General features: G+C 42.2%; 1 protein-coding gene across 3 annotated transcripts; it reads left to right on the top strand.

Annotated features, from left to right (window-relative positions):
* Positions 1-110: 110 nt before the first annotated feature.
* On the top strand, positions 111-17,969 carry POLR1D (RNA polymerase I and III subunit D). 3 transcript variants are annotated; one of them, XM_068181217.1, is made up of 3 exons: positions 111-460; positions 8,447-8,521; positions 16,608-17,969. In XM_068181217.1, exons 1-3 carry the CDS (start codon positions 435-437, stop codon positions 16,891-16,893), a joined length of 387 nt encoding a protein of 128 aa, XP_068037318.1. In that variant the 5' UTR covers positions 111-434; the 3' UTR covers positions 16,894-17,969. The 3 variants fall into 3 exon arrangements, with proteins under 3 accessions (XP_068037318.1, XP_068037317.1, XP_068037319.1); XM_068181216.1 differs by lacking the exon at positions 111-460 and adding an exon at positions 1,727-1,863; XM_068181218.1 differs by lacking the exon at positions 111-460 and adding an exon at positions 5,308-5,418.
* Positions 17,970-23,957: the final 5,988 nt, after the last annotated feature.

Genomic DNA, 23,957 nt, shown 5'->3' with positions numbered 1-23,957 from the left:
GAGGAGGGGCCGGGTGGGGCGCTGCCCGCCCGGGGCTGCCCGCGGACCTGTCCCCGCCTGCCCGAGCCTTGCGGCCGCGTCCGAGGAGCAAACCCCGGGCGGCTCCGTGACTAAGAGTTCCAGCGGCGCTCCCGCCCTCCCCACACTCAGTCACCGCCCCGCGCCCGTTTCCCCCGCCCTGTTGGAGGTGCACGGGGGTCCTGCCCGCTAGGGAGGCCACCGCCCCCGCTCTCCTTTTGGCGGGGGGCGCGACCACCGGTGCTGCAGGTGCCCAGCGGGGTGTGGCGGGGCCCGGCTCGCACCGCCCCGGCTCCTCCCGCCGGGGTCCTCGCCGGCCCCTACGCCCGCCCCACTGCCCCGCCCCGCCCGGCCGACAGCGGGTGATGGCGCCGGCCTGCCCCTGAGGAGCCGCAGCAGGGGACGGTGGGGGAGCCATGGAGGAGGACCCGGAGCTGGAGAGGTGAGGGACGAGCGACAGCGGGGGGAGCGGTCCCGAGAGCGAGCGGCCTCTGCGGGGCTGCTGCGCCGCTCGGGCCCGGCAGCGCCTCCCGCGCCGCGAGGCCCGGGCAGCGCCCGGCCGGGGCCGGCGGCGGCCGTGGGCGGCTCCTCCCGGCCCGACCGCTCCGCGCCGCAGCACTGGCCCCGAGCTCCGCCGGGCTCTGCCCGCTGTCCCCAGACAGCCCCCCCTGTGGGTGTGCGGTCAGGGTGCGCCCCGAGGGCAGCGCGGCCTGGAGCTGCTTCTGCCGTGTCTTCCGCACAGAACTTTGGGTGCGTGCTGATGTCGCTTAGAAACAAGATTGGAAGGTCTTGGATGGTTCACCCCTCATTAGCTACAATTTGATGAGTTGTGGACTAGGTAAAATAAATTTTAAAAATCCCAAAACACCTTGTGTTGTTAGGAATTTCAATTTTCAGTGCTGGACATGTGCCCGTTGACTGGTTGTTAGAATTGTCATGTTCTCGTATCAAAAAAAAAATACAAAATGATTGGTAGTTATTTTGTCAAAAAAAATAAAATTGTTTTCTACTTGGAATTTCATTGGGACCAGTGGATTTGTCTTGCTGCACGTCTTGATGCTGTGCTCCCAAGCAAACTCTGAGGAATAAAACATTGATTTCTATATTTGGATACTCAAAGTAGACCTCTCTTGCTTTTGTTTTAGGAATAGACTTTTGGTGTTTATATCACAAATGTTTTTCAAAATACTCTTATTTGTGTGATGGGATTTTTTTTATTTTTTTTTTGCAAGCTTATTTCTGGGTTGTTCACTTTCCTTATGGCTGTTTAAAACAACTGTTACAGTGAAGTGATGACCAGAAGCTTTCTGAACTTCTCCTCATGGTTCTCTCCTTTAACTTTTAAGAAACCGTATCTGGGAATGCTTACCGAAAATAACTTTTTTCTGTTTATATCTGGCAGGTATTTGAAATGTGCCAAAAGCAATAGTACTGAGACAGTGGAAGGGCTAGAGCGCTTAATGCTTTCTAAGAGGCTTTGAATTCTTGCTGAGCTACTTCTGCTCTCAGATCATCAGTTTAATAATTAAAGCTTCTTTCTGTGTATGCATGAATGTCATTTTTACTAGTGCCATTCCAAACTTAAACCTTTTTCATTCATGGCAAGTTGAAACTATGCCACTGTTCTTCCATGCTGCCCTCTGCTTGCTGTTGCCGTGCTGGGGACCTGGGGTTCTCTGGGCAGTTCAGGGCATAGCTGACCTCACCAGCTGTAGCCAACTGCTCCACAGTCACCTCCTGACTAATGGAGGAGCTCTTCTTCCCAGGAACTACATTCAAAGTTTTACCCTTCCTCGAAGGTTCAGTCCAAGTTGGGATTTGCTATTCCTGTTCTGTAGCAGCGTGGTAAATAATGAGGATGAAGCTCAGTGTCACTTATCAAAGTGGCACCGTAGGGTTTTGCTGTTTGGTGTCACCAATCCATGTCACTGTGCACCTCAGAGGGTGTTTAGTCGGCCCCAGACACAATATAACTACAGTGTAGTGCACTTGACAATTGGCTCTTCCTGTCCTGGATCCACCTATCATTAGTTACTTTTTCATACCTTAAGTTTTCATAACAGCCCAATTTTGTAGTAGCACCCTGAATTCAGCTTGTGCTGTGTGCATTTAGAGGGTGTACTTTGGTATTACTCACTCTAAATAGTGCTTCCCTGTACAGTCTTCAGTACAGAGCCCTTCCAGTCCAATACAGACCTTTCTTTATCCTTTGGGTTACAGACATTATGCCTTAGATTCATATTCAATAACTTACTGATCATATTCTCCTGTGAATAGTGTAACAGTGCTAGTTTAGGCTTATAATTTTTAAGGGTTTTATATTATGGGTTTAACATACATAATAGCGTTTCTGTTCTGTAGCCACAGTATTAACTCCTTTGGGTGGATTTTTAGTGTTTAAAAATGGGTTTATGTGGAATATTTTGAGAAGTCTGTCTCTGAATTCAGGCTTGTCTTGCAATGCACAGGTCTTAAATAAAAACTTAAGGTTTTTGTACATGTGCTTTTTATTTAATTTACCATGAGTGAAAAAGAAGTGTAATATTTTTGTGCATGCTTTTCAGGTCGGAAATGAACTTTGTGTCCCCGTATTCCAAAAAGTGACCTGTTAAGTCAATCGCCCTATATTTTTGTTACTATCTAAGGAGAAGTCTCTTCATCTAGCTTCTTTTAATTTCTCCTTACTGCCACATTTCCTGATATTATTTTTCAATTTGACTGTTTCCGACTCTCACTTGATCTTGCTTTTGATGTTTTCCTCACTTTAATACGAAGTGAGGTTTTCCTAGAAGCTGAGTACTTACTTATAAGTTCCTGTGTGACTGTTGCATTCTGTGGATTTTAAAACTTTTAAAGCTATAAATAACACAGATGTGTAAAACAATAATATTTGCTACATTCTACTGAACTACATCCTCTACTCCATCTCACCCTGTAACCTTTGATGGAAGTATGAACTGATATTTTCCCCTGTGAACTTGCTGGTGCATCAGTGAAGACCCTGAGCCTTAAGGTTCCATGTGATTCTTAAGAAAATTGTAAATTATGTTAACATATGATTAATGGTATTTGAAGTTATGACCTAAGAAGGAGGTGGAAAAAGTTGGGAATCAGCTAGTAGAAGCTGTTCAGTTTTTTTCCTCTGTTTTCTGAAACTGCTTTTCCTAGTTTATTTCAACTAAATATACACTGAGATATTATGGAGGTCACCATTTTCATTCCTATATAAAAAATTAAATATTTCTTTCCCCTCTACTTCCTAAAGTATTGTCATTGTGGTTCTGTGCGTTTGAAGCACAGAAGATGCATCGTTTCTTTTCAAATACAGAGGAAGTGGCTTTGTTATACTGTGTGTCCATATCCTTCCATAATCCATTCTGTCTTTCAATAGCTACTAGTATTTCACAACCTTGGATATCATACTTTATTAGAAGTACCTGCCAAGCTTATTTAGAGCATCATTTACTTGGAATTAAGTGTTTCCTAAGGAGATGCTGCTCTGAATCACAAAGAATGCTATGATTCTGTAACAAGAGGCCTGTAGTTGTGTTGAGAATCAATAATCTAATATTTTTGCTGCATAGGCAGCCCAATTACACTTTTTAGCAAGCAAGCTTTGTGTCTTGGAGAAAATTAATGGTTCTTACTATTGATTTTAACAGTTAAAGTCAAGTGTCAGGATTCAGTATTCCTTACCCCTGGTGAAAAGGGAAAAAAAAAAGAAGAAAAAAAAGTGGTCTGCAAGCTAAGACTGGTATTTGAAATGTAGTGATACGTTCACTTCACTACTCAGGCTGGTGAGAATATCGGCGCAGAAATGTGCTGCAAATAGCACTCACAAGACTTGGCAAGTAGAATACTTAAATAAGTAGAAAACCTGATCAGCAAAGAATGAGAGGATTCATATCCCCAATGTGGGATGTCTTTGACTTTGAGCAAATGTCAGGAAGCTTGTGGCGTATTGTGCTTCTTTTCATTCTTGCTCTTGTAGTTGTGGCCTAGGTTTTATTCCTGTCTTTCATTTTCATCAGTTTTTTAGTAAGGATGAGCGGATAGGACCAGCTCATGAGATTTAATTTTAAATAACACTGTCAGTGTCTTCAGTCACTTGTTTCACTGAAGGTCTTGATATCCATTATTCAGCTGTAATTGGAATACCAACATTCACTCCTATTTCTAGTCCCATGCACAGTTAAAAATAAGTCGTATTGTTAGTATAAAACTGCTTTGAGAAAATTGATTTTAAAAATTGCTAATTGTTTTTCCTGACCTTGCAGCTTGCTGTCAGGACCTGGAGTGCCTCAGGAAGTAGGCTTAAGTGTGATTTTTGCCAGTTGCAGTAGACGAGAAGCTTGGTCTTTGAGCTTTAATAGTAGTGGAATAGACTGCAAACAGTTATTAATACTTTCATGAGGGTGTGTCTGTTAAAGATGTTCCTTTTCTGACTGGGAGATGTTGGACATGAACACCACCCTCACACTCCAGGTCTGTGCCCTTCTTTAGTTGACTGTTTGCCGTTAAGGTATCCCAGTAGATATATTTTTATTAGAGTTCCCATCAGGATCTTTAATGAGAGGGTGGCATGGGTGGAGATGGCAGAGTTCTTTAGGTTATGTGCCAAAAGCTCCCAGTGAGGACTACAGAGGGACCGTGATGGATGGGTGAACCCAAACATCACCTGGTCCTGGCTTCTCCCATCCCCGTGCCAAGAATTACCAGCCCATCAGAGCTCCATCTCCATGAGCCCAAAGGAGCATGGGGACACATACAGTAGGTGGGAACTCACAATAAGGTCTTCTTTGGGCCCCCCTCCCACTTCAGGGCTCATCCCAAGAGACAGTCTGGGCCTCCAAGCATGATACCCATCAAGATGAGTCAGTCCTGGGACTTAAGTCCTTTTGGGACTTAAGGGCAATGCTGCATAGGGTTGTGGGAGGGGTTATGGGATGCAGAAGAAAAGCATTTTGTGATCACATATTGCTTGTTGGGAGGAAAGGGTCAAAAAGGGAAGATTTGGCAAGAGGGGAGTAGTTTTGCTCAAATGATGTTGCAGCTGGGAATACTAAGAATATCAGTGTGGGAAAACTTCACATATTATGCCAACTGCTGATTATACTCTGTTTTGACAGAGCTGTAGAAATAACATAAACGTTATCAGAGACTTACAAGGCATTTTCACAGACAGGCTTGAGCCTCCTGCTGATAGAGATCAAAAGCCCAGAGATGATATAAAGTACAGCTTTGTATACAGATGATATAAAGTAAAGGTGATGAACTGTGTGTGTGCGAGGCCCTTTGATAAACTGGGATGAGCAGTGGGCTCCCCTGGCCACTCAGATGATCTGAGCCTTAGGGAGCCTGTGTTCCTGTGTGTCCCTGCTGCACGGCCTTGTTAGCAAGGTAAGGAAAGAAATCCATGCTCTGCTTTTCAGCTTTGGCTTGGTGGTCACCCTGGTTACTGGTCTGTATTGTTTCACTTGTGGTTTATTATGGGATGTATATGGGAGAAACCAAAGGCAGGGAAAGTCTAGTCATGTTCTAGTGATGTGAGGAGAAGTGAGAGTGAGAAAATAAAGGAACAAGGAAATAAAAAGGTCTGGTCGTGTGTATAGGCTGCTGGGTGGTACTCTTGTCTGGTCGTGCCTTGCACCTAATCATCACAGTCTGTCCTGTCTTCTTGTTAAATTCCTTTTTGACTCTGTCTTGGGGGAAGGACAATTTCAGTGTACATCTCAATGCTAGCAGCTACAGTCAGACTGTGGGTTGGACGGACCATGTGTCCATGGTGCCAGCAACTGGAACATGTGAAGGTTTGGTTGCCAGCAGCTGGGCTTGGGCCCTGGGCTGAAGGCCTGGGTGCTGGCAAATGGGGATGTTTCATGGAATGAGTAAAACCAAATGTTAGCCCCTGAAATGGGGTAAAACACATTGGGTACCATGTGTTTATCTGTGTTGTAGTACTGGAGCAAGTATGGGTGTATGAGGGACTGTGTGGCTGTTGGTGAAGATCAAGCTGGAATAGCTGCTAAGTGGGTGAATAAGGAAAGAGCTGGAGTGTGAGCTTGTATCTCCAAGAGGCAGGAGGAGCTAGCTGTTGGGGCCACCAGGGAGTCCTGACCAGCTGCTGAAGAGACTGTAGGGTTAGGGGTGAGATGTGTATGTGTGCCTGTGCGTCTCTACATGCAAGACTGAAGTGGGGTTGGATATTGGGGGACCAGGGTGTCCCATTCAGCCCCGTGTGATGATCTGTGTGATGGCAGTGCAGTTGGGCTGAAGTTCTGGGGGCTCCCACATCTGGCTGGAGAGAAGAGCAGGATGAAGCTGTAGGTCTGAGCATGCTGTGTGTCTGTGATGGATGTGGCCAGCAGTGTAAGTGCCTGGTGTGTGCATCTGCCTCCTAGGAGTTGATTTTCAGCCTTGCTACTGGTTGGACCTGGATATGGAGTTGTGGCTGCCTGGCCTTGCACCAGCATCATACATCTTCTCCTGACAGTCATCTGTAATCACAAATCATGGGTGGTCTCTGTAATAACATGGTGTTTTCATTGCCTGTAACTATCAGACATACCTCTTTGTTACCAATTTTTCAGTTTTTCAGTCTATCCATTTGACCTTTTGGAAAAAAAATATGAAGCTCTTCCCCTGAGTGAGGAATATAAAATACTTCTCATTTTGCCTGACTAGGAATTATTCTATTATTTTGACACATGCATTTATGATACCGGTTATTAAGATATATGCAATGGGAACTTTGCCTGTAACCTTGGAATACAGAGAGAGGAAAAAGTCTAATTGCTCAAAAATGTAAATAGGTCTTATACCATACTCTTGAAGATAAAAATATCACTGCTTGTACCTTCATGTTGCTGTAATTCCACAACTTGATTGACCAAAAATAATTGCCACAGCAAGTTTTAAGTGGTGCTTGCTATAAAAGATGACAGAATGATGACAGAGTTCTTAAATGTGCCCCTGTCCCTAATTTTCCCTCCTATCAGTCCCCAAGTGTTTGGATGGTTCTCATGTGAAAGTTACATGCTGCATTCCCTTTGCTCATGCTGCTGCCTTTAGAATTGAAGCTGGCAGCCATGGAACTGTTTGTATTGTAACCAAGCTGTAAAAATGAAGAGAGCGAGGAATGTGGAGTCCCATGAGGCCTCTAAAAGCAAATTTTAAAAACTTGTTTGTGTAGCTTTTGGCTTACTTGTGTAAAGGATATATGTTCAGTGAGTGGAAACATTATTTCAGAGAGGATCTGGGCATTGCATTTAATTTGTCTGTGCAAGCTAAAAGGGCTTTGTAAAGCTGCAGTGAATAAGGGTGATGTTGAAAGTACAGTATTAGGAAACAATGTTTGGTAATGAAGGTGTGGAACTAGAAGGCTGCTAAGGTGGGTGCCAAGTCAGTCTGAGCTTTGATATAACAAAAAAAAGTCTCAAATACTTAAAGGCATGTAATTGCTACCTAAGTTAATACAATTGGACTCACCATATTAATTTATTATGTTTTCCCTAAAACTGAATCATAGCTGTTTAAAATACCTATGTGTGTGCTTTATTAGTGCTTTGTAGTTCAGATTATTTTGTTTCTTATTTCAGTTATAAATTGTTACAGATTTTATAGTACAATAAGAATGACAGGCTTTTAATCTTTCAGACAGCTTTCTTAAAAAGAAAATCACCAATTTTGGTAACTGGTAATTAAAAGTCAGACACTTTCTTCCTCTCTTTCCTCACCTTTGTCTGACATTGCTGTTTGAAGGCTCAGGGCAAGCTTCTATAAAAGCCATGTGTTCCCACCATCATCGCTATAACCTAGCTCAGGATAGTCAGGAAAATTCTGGGTCTGGAGAAAAAACAAATTTTGCTGTAATTTCATGAAGGCCTTTGTATGCAACATCCCTCATGTTCCAGTGCTACAGCCTGTGTTTTGCACCATTTTTTTTGGTGTTCTTTCAAGTAGCCATCCCACACCCATCATTTCTCTTACCTGGGAAGGCAGCAATAGCTGTTGAGGTTGCTGGCGCTGAACTTGGCATCTTGGAGAAGGTATCTCCAACAGATGATGGCTTACCTGGGAGATGCTCCTTTTCCATGAGTGCCTGTAGGATGACAGGATACCCAACTTTTTCTCACAGGCAGAAGTATGCTTAAAAAGGATTTGAAGTACCCCAAGCCCTGTTCTTCATTCAGTGTTACAGTTTTTGTATTTGCAACAGCTTTAGTTGGTTTTAATATTTCAGAATGTTTCTTTTAATCTTGGTGCATAGGAATATGAATTATCTTAAAAGTCAAGGTGATTTTGGTAGCTTCTTTATTGCTTAATTCTCTTCAGTGAATAAACCTATCTGTTTTATTTGCATAAGTGCATAAACTGGCAAGTTCTTGTGTTCCACAAGTGGTGACCTTTTCCATTTTCTTTTATTTAGGAAGGCTGTGGAAGAGTTACTTAAAGAGGCCAAACGTGGGAGAACCAGAGCTGAAACAATGGGAGCTATGGGTTGGTAAGTTGTGTCAGGAAGAAATGATGCCAAAATAAATCTTGTCTTTAATGTGTGACAGAAATCTCTACCTTTTTATGTGTTTCATGTTTAAATAATTTGTCTTCATCCACATACTTGGGCAATAATTCCAGTCTAAATAAGAAAGAAGTTCAGGTAAATTCTGTCTGCATGAAATTGTTTGTCTGAATGTGTTGAAGACAGAACAGCTGGAAAATTGGGAATATGTTCTTATAATAGATAGAATTGCAAAGTTTGGGTTGGAATCTCATGAGTCTTTGTGCATGTACTTACATACTGTCTACATGTTACTGGGTTAGATTCTGTTTTAAGTGAAAGGAATTCTAAAGGAATTTATGAATTCCTTTAGACAAAGAAACCTAAAGCCTTATATTAATAAGACAACAAACGATCCTTTAGTAGACAATTCATATATAAATTGTAGCCAAAAAGCTGCTCAATGAACTCAAGAGTATAATCCAGTTCTGGAAGAGGGTTACTTTCTAATACTAAAAAAAATTAAAACCCAGGGGCTAATTGGTATAGTAACTGGGAAAAAAAATCACAGTATTTAAATCTTAAATGAAATACAGCATTAATTCTTCAATGCAGTATTCCAGATTTTACAGCTAGATTGACATGGAATGTAATGCATGTAATTGTAATTAGGGAAGTAATAGCATGCTGGGGACAGTCATTCATCATAAAATAATGTATAAGACTTTAATAAGAAGCTAATGGATCTAGGGACATTCACACAAGTAGTGCACCAGTTGACTGCACTAAACACACTTGTAGATAAGGTTTGTCTTCCTCCATCGACAGTAATAAGAGATAAGCCTGCACTGTTCATTAAGGTCTCGGTTCAGTTGTCTGTTTTAATAGCTCTGAAGAGATTAAAATAGTGTCTTGTTGAAAAAAAAAGTTACTCCTTTATGTTTTCAAACAGGTTTGGGATTTTCTGTATCTTTTACTCAGTATTTCTTCTAGGGATGCAGTTCATACCGTTTCTGTTAAAATAGCTTAATTGGTGTAATCTCCCAGAGTGGCTATAGCTGTCCTGATCCACCATGCTTTGACCCTGTCAGCCTAGCCACGTGGCCAGGTAACCCAGTGCACATAATTAGCACCATGAAGTGATGTATGCAGCCAGTCACTGTGAATTTGCAAGTTGATCCAGATATGGAAACTAATGATTTCTGGGAGGTAATCTGGTCCCCCTGTACAATTTTGCGTCCACTTGTGCAGTCTGGAATACCTGCCAGGAGAGTGTATGGGCATCTGCTCCTGAATGTGGCTCCTTCTTATTCCTTGTTTGTTAGAGGATAGTGGTCCTGTTAGCTGGCTGTGATGATCAGCTTAGAATGCAGTTTTCTAAAGCCTGATGCCTGAGGCCTGCCAGGGAATGGGATAGGCAAGTTCTTCAGAGCAGTTGCAGATTAATGGTGTCTGCCTGGGTTAATGTTCTGTTAAAGTTTTAGAAGGAAAGGGCTGTCAAGAGTGCTTCAGGCAAAGGAAGACTGTTGGCATAGGGATTGGCATGGTGATATCCTGAGCTGAGGCTGTTGAAGTACTTTCGACTGCAGAGGTACATGTAAACAGCTGTACTGGGTCAAACAAAGGATCCATCCCTGCAGTGCCCTGTGTCCATCAGTGGCTCATACCCAGTGCCTAGGAAGTGATTTGCTGAATACCCTTGTTTCTGAATATGCTCAGTAGTGCCTTCTTCAAGGTACCTCTTCTAAAGCTCAGGATATCATGCTCTTAGAGATGATTTATTTGTATGTAATGCACCTCCAGGGATTTTTATCTCACTGAATTTATCCTTAGAGAGACTGGTAGTAATCCCTTTTGTGACAAATCTATTGCTGTAGGGTTTGGCATAAGCTAGTGTATGGCTGGTATGTGTGGCTGTAAGGAAAGTATAAAGCCCCCCCAAAGGCAAACTCCCAATAAGTCCTTGCTGTCCAGTTCTGCAGGCACAACAGACAGAGCAAAAGCTGCCACTGCTGTCACCTCTTTAACACTTTTTATGCTCTGTTATGCTGTTCTGGTGCTTCTGAACTGACCGAACAGCTAAGTATTGCATAAACACATGGGAGATATAAAGGGTAGGTAAGATATTTGGAATAAAACTTAACTATGCTCAGTTGAGTATCACACTCCAGCAAAATGCTGTCAAGTGTTACTGATCCTGAAGGGCTTCAGAGATTACATCAGGACTGACATGTGACCTTGCAAGGTGTAAACTACTGAGAAGAAAGTAACTTCTGCTCAGAGCTCTGTGGATAGCAAATGAAATGAGCAGAAGAGTTAGTTCATGAAAATGTGTATTAGTAGACCAGATCAAGGAAATCATTAGTGATAGAAGCAAAGACAGGGTCATCACCAACTTGTCTAAAAGTACAGTGCTAACAGGTAAAACACAAAACCTTCCTTCCTTGCCAAACTCAAAATGCTTACAGGTGTGTTTCATGAGGACTTCTGGGATTCCTCAGCCCTTTGTCAGAGGAGTCCTGGAGAAGAGGTGCACACACCCTGGAGACATCTAGTGTAAGGCCATCAGTCCTGCACTGGCACTGGAAAGTTGAAGCAGCTCAACCTATGAAGAAAAGATTTGTTCTGCCATCTGTCTTTGGGTAAGGAGAAGCAGAGGCTACTACTGCTCATACGTCACTGATTCCAGTTCATGTTGCTCTCCAGCAGCTGTTGAATACTGGGAAATACATTTCTGGAGTCAGTGGCATTCGACAGAAGTTGGTCAAAGGGAGGTATATGGAGAAGTGGCTGCCTTGGGTGGGGTGACTATATTGTGCATACCACTGCAAAGGAGTAGTGTCTCCTGGTGAATATTGATGGCAGCAAAACCTTAGCCAGCAAGCCTCTCAACACTATTTTGGGACTGCTCTCAGGTTCAAGCCATTGCTCTGTTACTGTCCAGAGTGATTAATTCTCCATAGCTCAAGTACACTGTTTGAAAAGGTTCCCCAAACACCCTGCATAACCTTTTGCTGTCTCATCATTTGAGATAGATGATGGTAGCTGGAGCCTAAAATACAAGTATCCAAACCAGTTTAGCTGACAGGTACAAAAAAAAAAAAAAAATGTATAAAGCAATCAACCTGCAGCCCACTCTCTCATACAAAGACTGAGCCTTGAAATACAGGACAGTATTTTTAGTATTTCCTCTAGTTTGGGAATGTTTTGCTGGTTTTACATTGTCTTAAAAGTTTAATGTGGATGACATGGACATGTGCTGCAACCTTAGAGGCTAGTGGAAGAAAGGCCTGTCCCTATTTCGGACAAGTAACCAGCAGGGAGGTTGGCAGTGATATTGGCCAAGAATTTGTTTGGGAAGGGAAATTATCTGAGGCTCTTTGGACATGGAACAACTGTCAGCATTGCCAGAGGGCTGTATGATCTCTTAGTTGGTTAAGAATCTCAGCTCACTGGCCTCCATACTCTCAGGACTGCTCAGATAGGCAGTATGTAGGTCCATGGTAAATGAATCCAAGAAATGCTGGATATTCTTATTTGTAGATTTCATTCAGCAATGCAGTATTTCTAGTTCCTGCAGTGTCGCTTTTGTATGTACTTTGTGGCCGTGGTGATTCTTGTTGGGGGGATCGCCTGAATCCTTATGATAACACATGATGTAGATCCTGCTGCTAATGTATCTGGCTCAAGCATTAGTACAGTTAATCACAAATCCGGAAAAGCGTGAGAGAAGGGTAAGGAAGAACCCTCTTCTGAAGGTGTCTTAATCCTGGAAATGTTAATCAGAACAGAGCAGAATCTGTGGTTGAATTCTAGTGATGATGCTGTGATGCTGGAACTTCTGAGATGAGAAAAGACAGCAGAGCAGTTGTCTGGAAGCTAACATTTGGAGGATCAGTTGGATCCCAGCTGAGAAGTTTTGGACAAATAGTCTAAGAACATTTGAAATTGTTAGATAAATTTGTTTCATCAGAGGCTGTTGGACATAGATGAAATAGGCTATTTGGGGGTTTCCATTGTTTCTAGTTAAAATAAAGCCAAACTTTCAGCTTCTTTGAAGTGTTTCTCTTGGTTCTATGTACATAATTCATGAACTTCTTTATAGCAGTGAAGTTAGGTCCCATTTTAAGCAGTAGTTCTGCTTTGACTTAGAAAGGCAGTTTAAATGCCACAAAAATTACTGTGTGAAAAAAGTTCTAGATGCCTTTTTTCCCAATGTATAGGTCTGATCTTCAAAGATGCTGATAACATGAGCTAAAGCTAAATCGAATGTAGCTTCTCATCTTCTTTGAAAAGCTTATGTAAAGTAAGAACTGGAAAACATTATATTTTTGGATGGTTTGTTCAGCTCTGCATTGTAAGAGCGGAGGAAATTACAATTAAAAAGATATGGAAGCATTACATTATTTTAAAGTCTATTTTTTAAAGCAATCCTAAAATTACTTTCATTCCTGTAGATAGCTTTCTGTTCAATACTAAATCTGTTAGAACTACTGCAGAATACAAAATGATGATGATGATGATGAGGATACTGAAACTGTGAAGTGCTGTGTTGCATCTTGTCTTTTGAGTGGGTGTTGTGTGCAGGAACACTGCAATGGATTCCCCTCAGCTTTCATTTGAATATGAGGAGGAGGAGGAGAAACAGGGTACAGATAGAGATTGAAAAGTAAATATGTTAAAATCTTGTAATCAGGGCACATCCTAAGTCAAGCTGTCACTGGAACAAATTGCCCAGAGGAGCTCTGGATGCCTCATCTCTGGAAGTGTTTGAGACCAGGTTGGATGGAGCTCTGAGCAACCTGGTCTAGTGAAAGGTGTCACTGTATGTGGGGTTGGAACTTAATAATCTTTAAGGTCCCTTCCAAACCGGATGGTTCTATGATCCTACAAAGTCCTGCCAGCTGTACCTGGCTGCCAAGACCATATTTCAAAGCTTTTGGTGTCCTCTGAGGCAGCCTCTTATGTAAGATCCCCCATAACAGGGTAACAGCATTGATTACTTGGTTTGGCAAAACAACCTCTAGCTGTTTCCCCTCACCCTTCAGTAACTCTTCTATTGAAATATGGTATTTTCTGTGGCAGTTTGGAAATACTAGAAATGTACTTGTCAGTTCATCCACAGTGAACTTTTTTTTCTTGGAAAGATGGCTCTGTGTCATAAGGTTGACTGTGCCAATCCTGTTTGGTGTGTCCAGTTACTCAGCAGAGACAAGACTGGCACATGGCATTGTGTCTTAAATGGTGTCAGCATATTTTTACTGTTAAGAATTTGTATAGTACGTTTCTGTGCTGAACTGCACTGCTGCACTGGATGACAGGCACTGGTTGGAAATTCTGTGTTACTGCACAGAAGTTGACTTAAAGGGTCAAAAATAGAGTTAATATTTGACCTATGTTCACAGTGACAGATTTCTTTTTTTTTTTCTCAAAAGGTAATATCATTGTCAAAATGCAGTGTGTTGCATTGTCTTGGTGGAGAGATTTGGAGGGGTGTGAGATTTATTTGTGGAGAGAGGCAAGATTCTGTCAGTGAGAATAGCTTGGTCTAGCTTTTGGAGCACTCGGAGCAAAAAGTGAACCTTACAATGGGTGAATACTCTGCTACAGAACTGGAGTCTGGTAGACAGGAATGCTCTAGCACTGCAGTTTGTGTCCTTGCCTCACACATGCCTGCAGCCCTGCTTGGGGCACATTTCAATTCAGAACTTTATTGTTCTTTTAACTTGTTTGGTTTTTACTGGTTGGTTGGTTGGTTGGTTTGTTTTAAAGCAAAGCTTCTCAAATCAGTTCTGTGGCACTGTTTGCTGGTCACAGCAGTATTATGTTCCACCATGCCCAGGCTGAGATTGCCTCCCAGCCCTTCAGAACTCACCTGAGGGCAAACCTGCTTATGAATTGAGCACTGTAGGATCAGACCCTACAGCAAACCTAAGGCCGGTGTTTGGAGATGTCAATTTCCTCACCATTAGAGATGGTCTCGAAGATATTAGTGGATTCATACAGTTCACTTTTAATCTTCACAGTTCCCTATATACCATGGTTATATGTAAACATGTGCTCCGTGTGTGCGTGTAATACAGCACATGCCATACATCTTGTTTGCTTTAAGATTTAAAGGGAGCATTTGCTTTGTTGGAGTCTAAAGTCAGTAAAACTAAGAACTAATGTTTTTCTTCAGTGCCATGACTTACTGCTGCTCCATGAAAGCCTGGTGGCTCGTTTTAATCATGGTAAACTAATGATGGCATAATGATAAACTAATGGCATCTCTTAGCTGACTCTCAAGTCCAGAATTTCTCATCAATTTTCATTCTTAGTATAGCTCAGGCACCACTCATAGTGTCAAAAAGAAATAAATGCTTCAGCCAGATGGATTTATTATAGGGCAGATTAACTGTCTCATTCTAGCACTATATATTAGTGCTTGAATCAGTGCATTAGCTCTTAAGAAAAAGAAAGAGGAAGAACAGATGTGAAATAGATTTTGCCTGGATGCAGCCTAGAGAAGGCTACCCTCCTTGGTAGGAAATGTTGAGGTACAATAGTTTAATGCACTCATAAAACATACAAAGGACTTTAACGTTGGCTGGTTTCTGTTATGTCTTGAGTGTAACCTGTGCTGTGACTCACTCAGCACCATGTTCATCCGTGGTGTAGTTTCAAATAGAAACCCTGTTCTACTGACATTTATTAGCCTCATGTTTTTACTCAGTAAAACAATTAATAGGTAAATAGTTTCTCTAATTTACATTAGAGTTATACTATATTAAAGGTCTTATTTATTTAAAACAGGGATTTGATAAAAATAGTGTAGATTTATATGAAGAAAGTTTAGAAAATTCTAAAATTCTATGCAGTAGATGTGTACCAGAAAATACCTAGTGGAAATAAGACAGTGTGGCTGTATACTTATAAAATTGCTCTCCTAAGTTCTTGAAGGATTTAGCACAAGAACAATTATCAGGAATGTTTAGTAGGCAGACCTGAAGCAAAGCAACATGGTAAATTCCATGTCCAGTTAAGTCATGAAGTATGTTAAATAATCATACATGATCTTTGTTGTAGTTTGCTTGTTGTTCTCATAGCTCTGATGGTTTAGAAGTGTCAAAGTTTTTTGAGTAGTTAGGGTTTAATTTCTACACTTACACAAAATATTCAAGTAGAACAGATGATCTTAACATTGTGTTGTTAGGATTCCATGACTCTGTGGTTGATTCAGTAAGTTACTGTGGTCTCTAACAGCTCTGATTTTTTAAAAGCAATCCTGTAACTTGTCTCAAAAATGTGAAGAGAAACACCACAGTGACTCCAACTATAAACAAAGTCTTCAGAGTGATTTCTGTTTTATGTAGGAACATATTTAAATTTGTTTTTTCTTATTCCATTCTTCAAGAGATGATAAATTGGGAATAAGTAGAGTACAGCTGATACCAACAAGATAAATGAAATTTACAATACTTGTTTCCTAAAACTAGCTGATAAATTATGTGCAAAGGTGCTTAGCTGCAAGCGAGAAAGTAAAAAAAATGGAAAATAGTTGGATAAGTATCTTTACTGTTTAAGAAAAATAATTAAAACACTTTGGTGGTTGCTAAGTATAAGTTTAAATTGCTAAGTCTCATGTGCATGTTTATGTTACAGCTATTTGGGTTCTTCATGCATGTGTTTCTTACTTTCTGAATATTGCAGTTCACTAGATAATGCTGACTTTAGAAAATTGTAATCTCTGTAAGTCATTCTGATTTGAGTTAGAGTATGTTACTAAATGTTTGATTTCTGAATACCTAAGTTAGGCACCATCAACCTTAAAATATATTGGCATCCTTTGCTTCCCCCTCCACACACTACCTTGAGAAAATCATGTGGATTTTCACTGTGTTGAAGTAAAATAATTTTCTTCCCATAAAGAGTAAGACAAAAGAATGGTGATGATCTGGAACTTACTTTTCTGTACTGAGAGTTTACACTAGGTGGCATGCAAGGAAAGCCAAAATCACAAACCTGTCTTAAAATCACTGAAGTTAAAATCTCAAACTTATTTTGGGATATTTTTACCTTGTCTTTTGATTATTTTTAAATTTCTTTACAGGTTGAAATGTCCTCTTGCTGGTACAAATAAAAGATTTCTTATTAATACCATCAAAAACACATTGCCATCTCAAAAAGAACAAGACCAAGAGCGAGAGCAGAAGGAAGATGATAAGGAGTCTGAACCAAACAAAAGCAGGAAAGAAGAAAAACCAAAGAAACGCAGAATTCATCCATATACACCCAGCTTTCAATCCAGAAGGAGAATCAGCTACTCTCCTCCAAGGCACCAAAGCAGGAGCCAGCACACAAAGGATAAACATGAAAAGCGATCAAGCAAGCGATGAGGAGAGGAGAGTGACAAGAATGTGTTGTTACAAGTCGGGAATGTCATTGAGTATAGGAAAGCGGGGAAGTCTCAGCTTTTTAAGAAGAGTTGATGTTCAAACTTGAGTTTTGAACTAAGTTGCCTGTGTGAGAAGTAACCTTGAGGTAGCTTTAGAAACTTTTCTTTGGGACCTTTAAGAGAAAAGCAAAGTAAGCATAAAACTTTCAATTGTTTTAGAACAGACATTCCCTTTACTCTGTTCCTCTCTCCCCTTCTGACTAAGCCTAGGGTCTTGGTAGGGTCTTGGTGATGGAGTGTGGTACGTGTGTCACTGTCTAATACAAATCATTTAGTCATGTCACTCTTCTGGAAATAAATTAAGTAGAATTCTATTTATTGTGTGAAGTTTGCAGAACTTCTTTGCTGCTAACCAATAAAGAAGTTTTGCTTATTTGGGTTAGAATCTAGAAGAAGAGAAAGCTGGTCAGTGCCTGGCCAAGCATATGCATTTTGTATAGAATATAAGAGATTGCTTTCTTTAATATAAAAAGAACAAATTTAAATTGGGCAATGCTGGTTTTGCTTTCCAGGAGGAACTGCCGGGAAATACCGATTTTGCTTGTTAATGTATAGTCACAAACCTATCATAGATAACAATAAACATTACTCCTAAAAAGCTGCAACTGCAATAATTGTCTCTGTTTAGACTTCCCTCCATAAGGAAGTAGTTGGACAAGTCTGCTGTCACGGTGCTTTCAAAACAAACCCTGAAGACAACATTTACGTCTTTTCTGCTTACTGCTAGAAAGTTTCCAAGTAAATACGTAATACTAGAAATACAGAGGTGATGCTTAAACTGTCAAATGCTCACTTTCTAAGCCTGTGTGACAAGTCTGGTGTGGTACAGTTCTTAAACCTGTGACCATGAGCACAAATGATACACATTGGCATCTTCTGTGTCTCACTTCTGTTTGTGTTACATTAACAAACTTCTATGTGAAGTATTTTGTATTTTACTGTTCTCAGAAATAACTGTTTTCAACGTAGGTATGTTTTTGAGTGTGTTGACAATAAAATCAAAGCTGTTCATTGAAAGTGCCCTGCGGAATTAATGCTTTTAATGGGTTTCTTAACTGAGCCGTGCCTCTCTGAGGGACAGCAGGGCCGCGGCTGCACGGCCCGTCCGCGTTGAGTCAGAGCAAGAGCGCCACCTATCGGCGTGCGAGCGCCTCGCCTCTGTGCACGTACCTGCCGCTCGGGGAGCTCGTGTCAGCTCCACACGGCAGGAGCACGGTGGAGGTCTGCTCCGGCTGCATTTTGGGGCACGAACTGGCAATTGCTCTTCTGAGTAGTGGGAAAGTAGAAATACTGGCGCTGAGCCCTCTGGAGACTGGCAGGGTCAGCATATCCAATGAAGTGGGGTACTTTGACATTTCCCCAGAGGAGTTAGATACAGGTCCTCTATTTCCCTGAAAGACCCACAGCACTAAAATAGAACTCGCAGCCTTTCAGAAATCTTACAATTATTTAAGTGGGATCAATGGAAAAGTAGTATCTTTGGAGAATATAAGGACTCTCTTCAGTGTAAATAAACAGATGGTGTTTGCAGTCCTTATTTTACTGATCACTGTTGTGTACTCCTTAATAACCCTTTTTGGAAGGATGGCAACTATAACACGGGCTGAGCTCTGCTGCAACGACAGTGCTGGATGGATGTGACTTTGAAGCAAAGAATTCATCTCACCAATGGTCAGAATTTGGACTGGAGATGTTCCACAGAACAATTTTTGTGAATTCTTGCTGGTCTGGCTTGTGCTGGTATATGCTGTCCTGAGAGATTTCAACTCTCAGACCTTCAGACACCACTTTGGGATAAGGGCTGTTGTTGATGCTATATTAATTTACGCCAGGCTTTCAGGTAGGGAATCTGATTAGAGCATGCTCTCATATTAGTCTGGATTGGTGATAATGCTTGCATACTGGAAATGCTCAGCTAAAGGATCTGACATGACCTGCACAGAAAACTGGAGAAAGCTTTTCATCAGTGGTTGTGGTAGGTTCAGATTCAATTCCACATTTTTCTGACATACAGAATACACACAAGTTATTAGTCTTCCATTGGTTAATTCCATTTTTAATGCTTTCTTTTGTAAGTGTACTTAATAAAAACTAAATCCTCTGCTGCTCATTAACTGTTCTTAAGGCAACTCTTTATAGAATCACAGAATGGGTAAACTGGAAGGGAGCACAGTGATTTTTTAATAAGAATTGGGGTGCACAAAGCCAGTTTTGTGTTTCATCTGCAGTTGCTCATACTGTGCAGCCCCAGCATCATGTTTATAAGGCGACTTAAAGATAGGATTTAACCCTGAAAATTAAGACTTGTACATGACTTTTCCAAATGTGTTACTAATTGCTGTGCACTTGTTACTTATAAAAGTGCCTTGTTGTTAAATAAATATGTAAATAAATAGTATGTTCTTGGTCTCAGCTTCCCTAGTTACTCCCATGGGAAGGGAATGCACGTTACCTTTAGTGTTGCTGCAGCCGTGCTTCACAGGTGTTCCTTGTTAATCTACCAGTGTTGTCTGTGTATAGTTTCAGTGCACATTATGTGGATAAAGTTTATTCAGGTGAGACTATTCTCTTGTCATAGCCAGAACAATTTGTTCTTTAGACTTTATTATTAAGTTAGATAGAAATCCTCCAAATGATCATTTTCGTCAATCTGGTACTGAATGTAGATCACAAAGCAATGTGAAAGAGGAGAAAACATTTTATGTTGCCATCATGAAATGCTTTTGTTAGTTTTGTCTGTCAGATAGTAAGATGCAGTTCTTGCATTCATTGTACAGCCTCTTCTCTTTTGTAAGTCCAATTTGAATTATTTACAATGAATCTTGAACGTCCAAGAAAAGCCCGACAGATTTCATGTGTAACACAACCTAAGAGCAAAAACACTCTTTTTTTTAGACTGGATCACTCTAAACCAGAAGTTTCTTGAGGTGCAGTTGAAAGAGTGTTCCTTAGTGGTCATGAAATTTCTACAGAAAACTAGTTAACAAAGGAGATGTAAATGTTTGTAGATCAATGGAATAATGTAGCAGGAGGGGGTTGCTTTTCCTGCACAGAGCTGGTTTCGGGGTTTTTTGTTGTGGCTGCAAGTTGATCACCAAGAAGCATGTTTCCTCTCCTGTCCTGTCGAAGCTCTCACTAATAATTATGTGCTTTCAGTTAATTAAGCTGGTACAACACAAAAGCATACTTGTTTGGATAAGTAGCAGGAAAACATATCTGGATTGTGTTTGAAGAAGGATTTTAGTCATTTTACCAGTGGAGTCACTGATCCACCAAATCTTTATTCATGTGAGTGATCTTTGCACTTGCAAATAATCCTGTTGTAGCTCACCATCTATGAATGAAACTCCTGTCTGCATTAATATACACTTTGTTTTAGTGACTGTCAATAGGAAATAATCAAGAGTAAATGTTAAAGAGCACATAGCTCCAATTAAAAGAAGGCCTTAAAATTTTTCCTGCAGAAGGTGCTATAGCAGCAATGTGACCACTCATCTCAATATCAATTATGTAACTGCAACCAAAGTCTGGTTTTGGGAAACTTGAGTTGGCATTCTGCTCTGCTTGAGACTCTGAATTCTCCAGCTTTTCCTGGTAAAGAATTGCCTGTGTCTTTTAGAGGGATGAAAGTTTGCCTAATGCTTGTCATTTAAAATTTCTCAAAGAAAAATGCCAGCAAGCAGCTAATCCATCGGGACCAGTAACAACTGACAGTTGCTGGTAATGAACTGTTGTTTAAGTTAAATAAGAACGGTATTAAGAAAGGAGTATAACACATGAAGGAAAACCAAGGCCCTACATGAGCTGTTACCTTGTCTTGATTCTGTGTATTATATTCAAATACTGTTTTCTTTACCTACCATTGCTCCTCCAGGCAGTGCCGCATGGTCAGTACCTCTCTGAACCCCTCCATGCAGAGATGGTACTTGCTAAGTCCCTGGAGAACAGAATATGTTTGTCTATAAAAGTTTGAGTGTTACCCCCTTCTTTCTCTCCTAGTGTCCATTTACTAAGTTGGGGGATGCCCCAAGGAGAGGCAGGTGAAGTTTCCCATGCTCTGGCTCTCCACCTCCCTCCCTGAGGACTCCAGCAAGATGATGTGTGGGGCATGGCTACTGGAAAGACCTCCTTCATGTCAAGCACCTGAGTTAGTCTAGTTAAATAAATCTCTGTGAGAAAGCACAGACTCCTAGGGAAGTAGCTGGTACTGTGTCAATGAGTGAACCCACAGCTGATGTGAATCAGGGAAGTTCTGCTGCACTGAGCTCCTGCACACATCCTGCCTGCCAGAGGTGCTGCAGACCTGCAGGTAGATGTACAGCTCCTTGCAATGTCTGCCTGGCAAAAAGACGGAGGATCAGCCCCACTGTGGGGGAATCCCTGAGGGTGGCTCTGCGTCTGCCTCATCAACAGGTCTCATTTAGACTTGGATCTCTGCAGGAAACTTCTTGAAAAAAGAAAGGGATCAGGAAGGCACAGCTCTACCTTTCTGTAGCAAGATCATTAATGCATCCTGCCCAGTAAGCTCCCAGCTAAGCAGTGAGTTAAATTAGCAATAAAAGTCAACTGGAATGAATTTTATCTAAACTTCATTTTTCTTTGCCCATTGAAAATAATTTCCCAGGCATCTATGCCCTTGGAAAGGAAGAGTGAGGCCCCACCACACTCCCATTATTTGAGATTCACCTCCAGCTGTTGCTGCTAACATTTTTTCCTTTTTTTTTTTATCCTTTCTAGGTTGAGTTCTTTAATAATTTCGTGTCTCTTTCAGTCTAGGCTCCAGCCTGGGAAAAACAAACCTGCTAGCCTGGCGAAAGCCAAACACACATGGCCCAATTACCAGCTTCCCCACTGTTCCTTTGGGCTGGCTGGTATTCTCCCTGCCTTTGTTTTGCTGCCTGCTCCCTGCCTCCGAGCAGCTTCCTTTGACTCTGCTCCATGCAGCCAGGCAGAACAAGATCCAGCAGGTAAACTGAGGAATGGCTGTTGTCTGTCTGCCCCTCGCCTGTCGATTGCTGCAGTTTGTCTGCCAGCAGAACTTCCTGCAGGCATACACCTCTGTGAAGAGCTACTTTGCTGTGGAATGAAGGAAAACACCTTGTTCTTTGCATCCGAAATGCTTGTGTGTGTGGAGGGAAGCGTTGGTGTGTCTCAGTAACAGCAGGCCAGGTATTGCAGATGGGGACACAAGGTCATGTCACTCCAGTTCTCTGTGGTGCTTGTCTGTCCTCCAGCCGGTGCCTCGGCTGGCACTTGTCCTGAATGCCTTGCGAAGAGCCGGGAGGATAGATGGCATTGTCTTCACAGCCGTGCGCTCCCACAGCTCTCCTGGAGGAGGGAACGTGTGGGACCGGGCCTGGCTGCCAGGGGAAGGATGGTGCACAGTTACCTGTCAGCACCGTTTGGGAGGTGGGCAATGGCAGGCCCTAGGGGTAGGTGCTCCCCGTGGCAGGGTCTCACCTTGTGCCTCTGCCAAGCTTCCCTCTGCAGCTGCAGGGTGTCCACCTGGAGGGGATAGGAGAACAAACTGTTCTCCAAATATGTTGTGCCAGCTGGGATCCCCAGGAGAGCTCTTGTGGTGACAAGAGTGCCAGTCCTATGTCCATTTGTCAGGCTTGTCCCCCTGCCCCAGCTATCCGGTCTTGCTGTGACCTGAGCTCCCCTGAAGCCCAGGCTGTCCCGGTGATGAGGACGTGTGCTGAGGACCAGCTCTCCGCAGTGACATCAGTTCAGCCCCAGGAACGCCGCCTCACATCAGCCTGGCTGCAGCACCTGAAATGGGGCAGCCCCAGGCAAGCTGCCCACGCTGAGCCTGGCACCCTCTGTGGTAAGGCTTGCTGGTGCACCCAAAGCTGTGCCAGGGTCACAAGCCTGGGATTAGGTGGGTTTCTCCTGCTGACTCAGCCGAGTAGCATAAGGGTGTGAGGTGTCAGCCACGCAGCCGTCTGCTGGTGCCTGTCCTGAGAGCGGGATGCTTCGAGAGCCACAGTGGATGCCCTGAGGCAGAGTACCCCAAATGTGCAGCAGCCCTGAGGCTGCTCTGTGAGTTAACAACCAAAAATCAACTTTCAAGGGTGAGAACTGACCGGAAACAAAATGTCTTCCCCATCTTTTTATTAGCACAACTAATTAAACAGTCTTGTCCTGCTCAGAGGGTTTACAGTTCATGAAGGACTTGTGTGTGGGGAGGGAGCCAGCAAAGGGAGCGCTGGGCAGAAGCTTAGAATAGTTAGAATGTATCTCCATCTCAGTGCTCAGTTTGTAAAACAAATTCTTCAGACAGGTGCTTGAATTCACAGGCTCTTCAGAGGGAATTTATCAGCCTTCAGGAATATACTGGCTAAGGAAAAAAAAAAAAGCCTATCGCCATCAGCTGCAAGGAGGGAAAAGCTAATCATCTAAACTTTAAGGCGGGAGAGGTGCAGCTGTCAAAGCTATAAGGTAAATGAGTCTGAGGCTGAAATGGTTTTTTGCAGCAGAACTCTGCTCCCTGTTAAATAGGGGAGATTGAACTATAGCACTATTCCACTATTCCCTGGTAATGCACCATTTTGGGGCTGACTGGGTGGTCTTAAGTCCATTGCCACAGTGGTTATATCGCTGATACCAATCAAGGCCCCGCAGCTGAGACCCTGAGTGACCTGCTTCAGCAGCTTTTTTCAAACCCCAATTCACTCATTTGTGTGGGATGCTTTTCTGCTACTTTATTTATGGGATTACATAAATGAGCCATTAAAAATGTAAATCTTCAGAACAGTTGAATAATACAGATTTAAACAATAAGCTCAGGGCGGTACAGTACAGAAACTTCCCCGAACCAGCAGTGCTGCACCATCGTGGCTATGGCAACAATAGCGGGTTAAGGGAAAGAGAGAGCAAGGAGGAAAATAAAACGTCCCGGCATTGTTACAGTCACTGGCACCACAGAAAGATTAGGGATTTTTTTTTTCAGAGTATTAGAACAATAATGAAGATGTGTCATTATGCACCACAAAGGAGACCATG

Source organism: Anomalospiza imberbis, chromosome 2 (assembly GCF_031753505.1).
Source record: "Anomalospiza imberbis isolate Cuckoo-Finch-1a 21T00152 chromosome 2, ASM3175350v1, whole genome shotgun sequence".
Taxonomy (NCBI): Eukaryota; Metazoa; Chordata; class Aves; order Passeriformes; family Viduidae; genus Anomalospiza; species Anomalospiza imberbis.
The sequence above is the reverse complement of the archived record's forward strand: the minus strand, read 5'-3'. Positions and strand labels throughout refer to the sequence as shown.

Coding starts and splice junctions, on each gene's coding strand:
- POLR1D (XM_068181216.1), top strand. CDS start 1,763: ATGGAGGAGCTCTTCTTCCCAGGAACTACATTCAAAGTTTTACCCTTC. Junction 1,864..8,446: donor TCCTGTTCTGTAGCAGCGTG/GTAAATAATGAG, acceptor TCTTTTATTTAG/GAAGGCTGTGGAAGAGTTAC. Junction 8,522..16,607: donor ACAATGGGAGCTATGGGTTG/GTAAGTTGTGTC, acceptor ATTTCTTTACAG/GTTGAAATGTCCTCTTGCTG.